The following is an 11,170-nucleotide window of genomic DNA, read 5'->3' as shown; positions in this document are numbered from 1 at the left end:
AAAAAAAAAAAAAAACCCAGTAGAAAACAATTCCTTTCTCTGTGAGTTGTCTTACATGCAAGAAGTACTTAGGACAGCTTTAGAGAGTTTTTAAAAATCCACAAATTTAATCTCAGAAATGAAAACAAACAAAAAGGCAGTAAAATACACAAACAACCCTTCACAGCAAGCTCTCTGAGTGTGGGGAACCAGTTCCTGCCACAGGACCTTGGCTCTTGCTGTCCCTCCCAATAGTCTCATGCTCCACCCCCTCATTTCCTACAGGTCTCTACTCAACTGTCACATTACCAGAGAGCCCTTCCCTGACCACTGTCTTCTCTGGAATAGTACCTCAGTCCCCCTTTCCCCTGCTGTGAGTAACTGTTTTCAGAGAAGTATTATTCTTGGCATGTTATTTATTGATGATGTTTCCAAGTTTACTTTCCCACCCAAATGTGAGCTCCCCGAGGGCAGGAGTTTTTGTCTATTCCCTTCTCAACTGTGTCCCCAGCAGCTAGAACAGGGCCTAACACATAGTAGGGGGGGCAAATGAAAATCTTTGGAAGGAATTACTGAACTGATTCCCCAAACTCTGTGGAGGTTTCCTCCACCAGTGCCCCCAAGGGGCAGCTGAGCGGCGGCAGAGGGGAAAGGGCTCACCTCCACGTTCCAGACATAGGAGCTGTGGAAGAGCTCCGACCACACCTTGCTCACTTTGTCGATGTCTTTGACGTCCCAGATATAGATGCTGTGGTCCTTATACACGCAGGACAGCCACTGGTGGATGGGGTCGAAGGTCAGCGCCACTGTATCTGGATAAACGGCTTCTGCCTTCCTGCGGAAGAGGAAGCTAACAAGGCCACATGGGTCATCAATCACCATCAAGGCCACTGTGAGCAGTGATGGTCACCTCTATGGACAGTGGAGCTGCCTTCTGCCTGGCAACGCCATCCCTTGTAGTATTTATGACTCTCTAACTCTAATTCCACTTCTCCTTCTTCCCTCGCTAGAGGTGGCAAACTAGAACCTTTTGCCTGGCCCTGTAAACATTTGAGTCGCAATTCCTATTAATATTTTTCTTCCCTCAGTCTAAATAATCCAAGCTCCTGTTGTCTCTCTGAGCCTGGGATAATGGGAACATACCTCACACTCCTCTCTCCTTGGCCTCATCAAAACATAATCAAAACCCCTCATATGAGGAGGCTGGGGAGCTGTCCCCTGGCCTGAGGCCTCCTTACAAAGGCTACAGTTAACCAAGCATTGACTTTGTACCAAGATGATAGTTTTAGCTGCAGTGAAGTCTCACAACCTCCACGAGTAGTAGATACTACATTTTATAGATGAGAAGTATAGGGAGTGGCAGTGACCTGCCCATGGCCACACAGCATACAAAGAAGGTGACAGAGCTAGGGGGCCTGGCTACTACAACACCACCATCTGTGGGTTGCTCACCCCATCCTCTCTTTCCTTTCTGACACCCAGTTGCCCTGTTTAGGGTCTCTGGGAAAAGGCACCCAGGAGCTAGTGTCCAGCAATCTACATAGAGGCAGTCCAAGGCACCCAGCACCCCCTGGTTGGGCAGCCTCCCCCACCTCCATAAAATAGAATTACGACAAAGGGGCAGAGAAACCACACCTTAGCCCTTCCACCCACTGTCAATGCAATAGCCAAGGAATCCACTGTGCAAGGCCTGGTCATTTCACTCCAGTGCCTGAAGCCCTCAGTGGCTGTTCTCTGATCTTAGACTATAAGCTCTTCCCATTGGCCTTATCTCCTGCTGTCCTGCCCCAGTACACTGGGCTCTGGCCACACAGTCCCTTGCTATTCCTACAACTTGATGAGCCCAGTGTGTTGTCACCTGAAGATCTTTACACTTGCTGCTGGGACCCTGCTCTCCACATGGCTGGCTCCTTCTCACTAGACACCTGATTAACACAGCCCACCACCTCCAGGCACTCTCCTTCCCAGGTCCCTGCTTTATTTCATCTAAGGATTTATGACTGTCTGAAATTATCCTGTTTGTGTATTTATTTATCATCAAGCCCCCTCACTAGACGACAGTCTTTCTGGTGGCAGAGATTTTGCTGACTTGTAGCTGTTACCTGCGTCCAGTCTAGGCTGACACTCAGTAGCTGCTTATCAGCATTAGCCACAGGGATGGAAATGTCCCACCATACCCAGGCCTGCTCTGAGGTCTCCTTCACAGCACCTGCTACTCTGTGAAGTTATTTGTTCGCACCCACCTGGCCTCACTTCTCACCCTGGAGCTTGCCTTGGGAGCTTTGCTCCCTGTAGTAATGCCCAGGGCTGAGAGTTGTCACTAGCATTTGTAGAATGGACAGACAGGAAGATAGATCTGGAAGCACAGATGGATGCCAGTGGACAGGCCGTACCTGGGCTCCAGGCCCTGTGCCACATCTATCCCCAAGTAGTGAGGCTTGGGCAGGTTTGCAAGATAGTGCAGGCTGTGGGCCTGGAAGATGCGGACTATCCCATCCGTGCAGCCACAGAAGATGAGCTCCTCGCTGACACAGAGGCAGGAAGACAGGGAGACCTGTGGGAGCAAATGCAATCCAAGTAGGTTTGATGCTTCATATAGTCTGGCTCAGGGACACAGAGCAGCCTTAGGTCTTCAGAGATGACTTATAGTTCCCTGGGTCTGAGATATCTTGCTATGTTGCCTGGGCTAGAGTACCTGGCCTCAGCCCAGCTCACAGCAACCTCAAACTCCTGAGCTGAAGTGATCCTCTTGCCTCAGCCTCCCCAGTAACTGGGACTATAGGTGCCCACCACAATACCCAGATAGTTTTTCTATTTTTAATACAGATGAGGTCTTGCTCTTGATCAGGCTGCACTCAAGCTCAAACGATCCACCTGGCCCAGGCCTTGCAGAATGCTAAGATTACAGGTGAGAGCCATTGTACCCAGCCTTGATTGAAAAATTAAGTCAATGTTACCTTAGATTAAAAAAAAAAAAATGCAGCCCCTTCCACCAGTCAAGAGTACTCAATGAAGAGAAGGGATCACACAGAGATGGAAAACAACTGTAGCCTTGACTCCAGCGCTAGGTACTGTGCTATTTTTTTTTTTTTGAGACAGAGCCTCAAGCTGTCCCCCTGGGTAGAGTGCTGTGGCTTCACAGCTCACAGCAACCTCCAACTCCTGGGCTCAAGCAAGTCTCCTGCTTCAGTCTCCCAAGTAGCTGGGACCACAGGCGCCCACCACAATGCCCAGCTATTTTTTGGTTGCAGCTGTCATTGTTTGGGACCGGGCTGGATTCAAACCTGCCACCTTAGGTGTATGTGGCTGGCGCCTTAGCCACTTGAGCCATAGGCGCCGAGCCTACTGTGCTATTTTCTGTAAAGTCACATCATAGTGACTTTCTTATCAACTCTGGAAGGCAGCAGCCTTCCCATTTTACAGATGTGGAACTTGAGGCTCAGGGAGGGGGACCCATTCATCAATAGCCATTTAAGCATCTCTGGAGACACAGGTCACAGGGAAAGAGAGTCTCTGCCATTGACGACAGAGAGGGAGGCTGGATACCTTCAGGTTGATCCACTTCTCCAACACCCTCTTCTCGTTGAACTGGCAGAGGAGGCCCGAGTAGCACACACAGAAGGTATTGCCTGCCATCCGGCCCCGGCCACAGGCCACACCACAGAAGATGTTGTTGTGCAGCTCACCCAAGATGCCCGAACGTCCTATGAGGGGCACTGTGCCTGTCACCTAGAGGCATGGCAGGGCACAGTGAGACACAGCCACAGTGGGCCAGAGGATATGACATAGCTTAACAGAACTCTAAGAAACTCTTCCAAGCAGAAGACAAGGAGAGAAAACACAGAACAATGCCACTCTGGGCAGAAGGGCTGAATGGCAGTAGCCCAAGAATGAGGTGCGGCCCCGGGTGGGGGGGGTTTTCCCAGCAGGCCTGCCAGTTAGCACCTGGAGAGCAGACCCAGAAGCAGAATCTGGACCCCCTAAGAGGTCAGGTGACTTCTGACATCACTGTCCCCAAGAAACAGGAGCCCACCCTGCGGCTAACAGTGATGCCTTCAGAGCCTGACAGAGGTGGTGGGGACAGAAACTCACCTTTGTTTCAGTGGAGACTTCCAAGAACCAGAACCTCACATTCCGGCTCCCGACAGTGACAAAATAGCTGCTGTCCTCTGAAAAGGAGAGGGCGATGACTCTGCATGATACCTTGTTGGAGGCCACCACGATGTCTTTCTGGAAGAATCAGTGCAGAAAAGCTCACACCAACACCGATCCTCCTGGAAGTGTACCTCTGCCCCCAGCCCTAGGTCTCCATGCTCATCCTGATCCAAGTCTGCCTTCCTCGGCCACTCCAGGGAGCTGCTTCATGGGGAAGTCTGTGCATAGCACTCCTGTTATTCCTCATCTACAGAGGAGGAGACTGAGGTTTGGAAAAGTCCTCATGGGAGACCATGTTCTAGAGCTTTCTGCAAGGGTGCAAGGTCTGTAGCCCACTCAGTGATGGGGACAGTCACAGCTGGGAGGTAAAGACAGTGAAACTTACAGCTGTCACAGGTAGAGCTCTTGGTCTGGGTCCTGCCCTGAGCCCTTCATGGGATAACCATGGACTCTCCTGACAGCCCTACAAGGGAGGTGCTTCTTTCCTACCTGCCAGGCTTAGAGTAGATGTCATGTACTCAAGATCACATAGAAGATTATGGGCAGAGCTAGCACTTGGTAGCCACTTCTGCTGACTCCAAGTACTCACCCAGCTGTTCAAAAATCCAGCCTAGGCCAGGTATGGTGGCTCGCGCCTGTAATCCTAGTACTCTGGAAGGCTGAGGTGGGTGGATCCCTTGAGCTCAGAAGTTTGAGACCAGCCTGAGCATGAGCAAGACTCTGTCTCTACTAAAAATAGAAAAACTAGCCAGGCATTGTGGTGGGTGCCTGTAGTCAGAGCTAATCAAGAGACTGAAGCAAGAGGATCACTTGAGCCCAAGAGTTTGAGGCTGCTGTGAGCTATGACATCATAGCACTCTACTGAGGGTGAGAAAATAAGATTCTATCTCAAAAAAAAAAAAAAAAAAGAAAGAAAGAAAGAAAAACTCCAGCCTAGCACGTGTAGGTCAACTCACTAAAGTCTCACAATTCAGAAGGCGGAAATAGACTCAGAGAGATTAAGTCACCTGCCCAAGGTCACAGCTAGTTAATACAAAAATAGTTATATTAGTTCCACTAGCTAGGAGTCTGCCATGTGCTCTACACTAGGGGATGGGCACGTAGTAGGTATTCTGTGAACAGCTGGGTGAACAAGCACTTTACTGAGTCCTCTCACTGGTCTCCCAAGGCCTGAGACTCGGGATCCTCTGCCTGCCACCCACATGCCTGCTGGCCAGCTCTCACCTTCCAGTCCCAGACGTTGAGTACCATGTCATGCTGGTAGCCCATGGACACGATGTGCTTCATATTGGGTGAGAAGGCCACGCAGGCCACACCATACTTGTGGCCCAGCATCTCTGCCACCTGAGTTTTCTCCTCCACATCCCAGATGCGCACTGCAGGCCTGTGCCCATTCTGGGGAAGGTAGGGCCATTACTGCCACTGGTTCAGTACCAGGCAGGCTAGAGGGGCTGTCAGGGGTGAAGGTGGCATTGCCAGAGGATGTACCCAAAAGGCACTTCCCCTATCTGCCAAGGTGCTTTTCTGGCCCAGGAAGAAGCTATCCCAGGGATTTCCAGTCCCACTGGGAGCAGAAGGAATGGCCCCAAGAACTCCCCACCTGCCCAAACATGATTGTAACTCACCTCCCCAGTCACTATGTACTTCCCATCAGGGGAGAAGGCCAGAGCACTCAGAGACTTCCTGGGGACAAGGAAAAGAGGTGATCACTGGTTCCATGGAGGGTGCGCAGATAGGCCCCAGCCTGGCTACGCTCAGCATTCTGCCCACTCCTGGCTCAGGAAAGGCCAAGAGGGATGAGCTTCAGCAGCTCCACAGAGGCCGTGGTACCTGTGTGCCCAGCATAGCACAAAGGAAAGGGGGCAAAAGAAAGGCCTCTTCCACCTTCAAATACCAAACCCCAAATGGGTGCACACTATTCAGAGACCCTGCTTTCTCCCTCCTCTACAGAGGTGGGCATTCTGAGACCCCCACCTGCAGCCCTAAGAAATACTGATGCAGCAAATGATGCAGACTCGGCCTAACTAAGGGTGTACTGCTGATGGGAGGGCCTCGGCAGCCATCATGCGAGAGTCTGCAGCACGTGCTCTACTGCTAAACACTCAAGCTCTTCTGCAAAACCTATCAACAACCAAAACGTCTCCCTCTGATACTCCTCGCCAGCTGAAAGGACCTGAGTAATCTGCGCATTTGTGGCTACAAGAGTCACCATTCCCAGACGGCATAATTTTTCCCTCTCCCCTCTCATTTGTAATACCGTTTTTACTTTTGTTCCATAACAGTCATTGTCTCTGCCACATGAGTGACTGGCATGTAGATAACCAAGTAAATGCCTCTAAGTGAGACCTTGACAAACTCATAGAATGTTTATCATCACTAGGTCAACCTTCTGGTGGCTTCCCATGGCTGTTCCCATTACTCAGAACAGCAGGGTGAGCTGCCTACCCAATATCTACTTGCCCCTGCCTCCCTCGCTGACATGAGCCCAATTTTAACTGGGATGGCCACGTGCCCAGCTATAGTACATTTGTTGCTTCTCCTGCAGTGACATAGGTAGAGCTATATGTCTTAGTCTAGCCAGTAACAGGTAAACTACCGAGTTGCATGGGAATCGCTCCTTGAAGGGAGCCCTTTACCCTGTGCCCTACCTGTTCCCCTCAGGACACAGAATTCCATCTTGGGCCAAGAGGTGACTTCAAGAACAGACACCCTGGCTCGGCGCCTATAGCTCAACCGGCTAAGGCGCCAGCCATGTACACCTAAGGTGGCGGGTTCGAATCCCCAGCCCGGACCCGCCAAAACAATAATGACGGCTGCAACCAAAAAATAGCCGGGCGTTGTGGCGGGCGCCTGTGGTCCCAGCTACGGGAGGCAGAGGCAGGAGACTCGCTTGAGCCCAGGAGTTGGAGGTTGCTGTGAGCTGTAATGCCACGGCACTCTACCCAGGGGGACAGCTTGAGGCTCTGTCTAAAAAAAAAAAAAAAAAAAGAACAGACACCCTGGGCCAAGAGGTGACGTCAAGAACAGACACCTCACAATAAACAGAAAGACAGAGGAGTTGAGTCCCTGGAACACAAAGAGACACCAGCCCCCTGGGCGGCCACCTCCAGACTTCTCACATTCAGAAAGAGAGACCCTTGTGTTTTATTTAAGCCATGCTTGGTGCGGGGTTTCTGTTGTCCGTAGCCACCCCTAACCCGTGCCAGGCCTCTAGCAAACACTGTGTAGGCATGCCAGCACTGATTCTTTACTCACTCTCCATGGAGTCAGGACTCTTTTTAGAGTGCTGTGATGTCAGAGCTCACAGCAACCTCAAATTCTTGGCCTCAAGTGATCTTCTTGCCTCAGCCTCCCAAGTAGTGAGGCACCCACCACCACACCCAGCTAGTTTTTCTATTTTTAGTAGAGATGGGATCTCACTCTTGCTCAGGCTGGTCTCAAACTTCTGAGCTCAGGCAATCTGCCCACTTTGGCATCCCACAACGCTAGGATTATAGGTGTGAGCCACCGTGCCCAGCCAAGTCAGGACTCTCCTTAGCCAATTTTGCAGATGAGGAGACCTTAATACAGGGACGTTCCCTGCCCAAGGTTACCAAACCAGACATTGGAAAGCCCTGACCTCTGGACCAGCTATTCTCAGTACTGGCTGCACATTGGAATTTCCTCAGGAACTTTTGAAAAATGTTACAGCGTTGCTAAGCCGAGTTAAGTGAAAGTTTAGTGAGGAACAGGATATTTGCACCATCTTAGAGAAGATACTTGCTAATCACAAAGCGGAGAAGAGAGGCTGTGAAGTGGAGAAACCAGACAGATCCCTCCTCAGCCAAGTGTCCCAAGTGAACACCACCAGTCATGGGAGAGCCCCGATAGGATGTGCCGGAAGCACCACGTTCCTTCTGAGGTATTCCGGCCAAAGATGCAGAACCTGAGCTGCCCATGAGAAAACATCAGACAAACCCAATGTTGAAACGCCATATGTGATTCTGAACAGAATCCTTAGGCTATAGAGCACATTCTTGAGACAAATGATGAAATGTAAATGGAGTCATCTGAGGAGAAGTTGGTAGTGATATGACAATTTTAATGTCTTTCAGTTTTTTTTTTAATTGAAACAGAATCTCACTGTCACCCTCTGTAGAGTGCTGTAACATCATAGCTCACAGTAACCACCAATTCTTGGACTCAAGTGATTCTCTTACCTCAGCCTCCCAAGTAGTTGGGACTACAGGTGGCTTGCCACAACACCGAGCTATTTTTTTTGCTTAGCAGGCTCGGGCTGGGTTCAAACCCACCAGCTCCCAGAGCATGTGGCCAGAGCCCTAACCATGATGTTGTTGGATGTATTGTGGGGTTTTTTTTTTGAGACAAGAGTCTTACTATGTCACCCTCGGTAGAGTGTATAACGTCACAGCTCACAGCAACCTCAAACTCTTGGGCTTAAGTGATTCTCCTGCCTCAGCTTCCCAAGTAGCTGGACTACAGGTACCTGCCCCAATGCCTGGCAATTTATTTATTTATTTATTTTTGATTGTAGTTGTCACTGTTGTTTGGGAGGCCTGGGCTGGGTTCGAACCCGTCAGCTCTGGTATATCTGGCTGGTGTCCTAGCCACTGAGCTCCAGGCGCTGAGCCAGGACACAGTGCAGTTTTGAAGAATTAGGTCATAATTTTTTGTAGGAAATATACATCAAAGTATTTAAAGATGGAGCAACATCATGGCTGCATCTTATTCTCAAATAGTTCAGAAAAAATTACTATGTAAAAAGAAAGTGGATGATAAAGCACAGGTGATAAAATGTTAACTTTTAGAAAATAGGGTGAAAGATATACAGGTGCTCTATATTCTTGTAAGTCTGGAATTATTTCAATACAACGCCCCCAGGTCTCACCCCAGACCAACTGATCTGGCCTTCTCTAGGGTGAGGCCCAGGGATCAGGTGACTCTGATGGGCAGTGAGGATAAAACCCACCTGACCACACCGCCTGCTCAGACAGATCTCCTGCAGCTGGGGGTGCACATCTCCATGCCGTGCACTCCCGATCAGGGTCATCCACTCGAGAGATTACAGAAGAACTAGCCATGAGGGGTCTGACGAATGCCACTAAGCTTCAGCCCATCAGTGTCATGGGCAATGTGGGCCCGAGAGGCCAGAATTTCTCATTTTTCCAAAACAAGAGGTACATTTAGATTTTTGTTAACTAATTCCAATCTTTAAAACACACTATGTCAGACAAGTCTATGGGCCTCTGGTTTGCAACTATTGCCCTACAAACACAAGTGGAGTCTTCTAGAGGAGGCCATGGCTTGGAGAGAAGCACCCCACTTGATATCACAAAGAGAATAAACACTCGAGCCAGGACCAGAAGCCAGTTCTGGTCTCACCACTAGTGACAGAGCCCACAGTTAGGAGCCAACAGTCTAAAAAGCCACTTCCAAGAGGGAATCTATTTCTGCCACATGACAGGGCCTGCCATAGCTCATGGACCACATCTTAAGGACTGTGAGAAAAGAAGAAAACCCAGATCTTATCTATCCAGTGGATGAGGAAGAGCTGAGCAGGAGCTATGCCAAGGGGGGACATGTGCTGCCTCTCAAAGGTAGGAAATACATACCTACTTTTGTTGTTATTGTTGTTTTTGAGATAGATTCTCATTATGTTGCCCTTGGCAGAGTGCCATGGGACCATATCCCCAGAGTGACACAGTGATCCATCAGCCTCAAGGCAGAAGGTATCAACCTAGGCCTGCTCAGGGCCAACTTTCCCCAATAACTCATAGCTGGAGGAATTTTCCTAACGCCCAAATCACATTCAGTTATTTATTCATTCAAGAGATAGCAAGTGCCATCAGTGTGCTAGTACTCTCAAGTGGTAGGGACACAGGAATGAACGGAGAGAGAGCCCCTGGCCTCAGAGATTCCCACAGATGATGAGGGAATTAAAAGAGTACACTTTGTAGAGAAAAGTAGAGCAGGATGGGAGATAGTGTGCTGGAGGGCTGGGGTGTGGAAAGCATATCCCTGACCTGTCAACACCCTCCAGTGGCTTCTCTTTGTGCTCTGTGTGCTACCTGCCCCTCCTGGAGGCCCGCAGGATGTGGCTTCTGCCAGTTCCAGCCTCGTTTCCCCTCCCCTGCTTCCCTATCCTAGCACTCAGATCCTTGGTTGCTTCTAAACCACCTGAGATGGTGAACCCCTACAGGGCCTTGGCCCTGCTGGGAACGCCCTCCCTGTACCTTCTCACAGGTCACCCTCTCACTTCCTTCAGTTTTCAAACTCAGGGAGGACTCCCCTGAGCCCTGCCATAGGGCTTTCCCCTGTTTCCTGGCCCCAACCTGCCACCATTCCCTCCATAGCACTGTGCATGATCAGCTAGTAACCTGCTGACCAGTTTACTGTGTCTCCCCCACTGGGCTGTCAGCTCTAGACAGCAGAGATTCTTGTCTCTTCTGTTCACTGCTCTGTGAACACTCCTAGCACCTAGAACAGGACCTAGCACAGAGCAGACATTTGGTGAATGTCGCCTGAACCAGTGGGTAGGTGAATAAGGGACCCACCCACGAGCATCTCCAGACATGTGGACAAAGGCAGCTGTGCCCAGACCTTGGTCCCACCCCTACCCTAGCCCAGGCCCAGCCTACCTGGCGGTGTTGATGATGTGCTGCTGCTTGTTCTCCTTGGGGTTCAAAATCACCACCACACAGCTGGGGAGAAAGAAGAAACTTTGCCTGAACTGGACGGAGCATTGGGATCCAGGGGTGATTCTATTTCCAACTGAAAAGCCCACATGTAAACAAGCTTCCCTCTAAACAGGATATTCTCTCCCTGGTCTTCTCTCCTCCAGGTTTTTAAGCTGAGAACTCTAGGGCACTTAACATTATTACTAAGTTCTTTTTATTTTTGGGGGACAGAGAATCACTCTGTCGCCTGGGTAGAGTGCTGTGGCTCTAGCATCATAGCTCAAAGCAGCCTCAAACTCCTGGACTCAAGTGATCCCCTTGCCTCAGCCTCCCAAGTAGCTGGGACTACAGGCACCTGC

At 50.1% G+C, this 11,170-nt stretch overlaps 1 protein-coding gene across 2 annotated transcripts in view; it reads right to left on the bottom strand.

The window, feature by feature from the left end:
• The window catches only part of WDR62 (WD repeat domain 62), a 53,776-nt gene that overhangs the window by 36,954 nt on the left and 5,652 nt on the right, over nucleotides 1-11,170 (bottom strand). For both annotated transcript variants that reach the window (XM_023516915.1, XM_012809088.2), the window contains exons 3-9: nucleotides 10,773-10,835; nucleotides 5,760-5,817; nucleotides 5,359-5,529; nucleotides 4,072-4,209; nucleotides 3,526-3,708; nucleotides 2,373-2,533; nucleotides 640-829 (exon numbers count right to left, since the gene is read on the bottom strand). In XM_023516915.1, coding sequence (XP_023372683.1) covers nucleotides 640-829; nucleotides 2,373-2,533; nucleotides 3,526-3,708; nucleotides 4,072-4,209; nucleotides 5,359-5,529; nucleotides 5,760-5,817; nucleotides 10,773-10,835 — 964 coding nt within the window. The remainder of the gene's footprint in view (nucleotides 1-639; nucleotides 830-2,372; nucleotides 2,534-3,525; nucleotides 3,709-4,071; nucleotides 4,210-5,358; nucleotides 5,530-5,759; nucleotides 5,818-10,772; nucleotides 10,836-11,170) is intronic.

Source organism: Otolemur garnettii, unplaced genomic scaffold (genome assembly GCF_000181295.1).
Source record: "Otolemur garnettii isolate 467f Iridium unplaced genomic scaffold, OtoGar3 scaffold00100, whole genome shotgun sequence".
In the NCBI taxonomy this organism is placed as follows: Eukaryota; Metazoa; Chordata; class Mammalia; order Primates; family Galagidae; genus Otolemur; species Otolemur garnettii.
The sequence above is the reverse complement of the archived record's forward strand: the minus strand, read 5'-3'. Positions and strand labels throughout refer to the sequence as shown.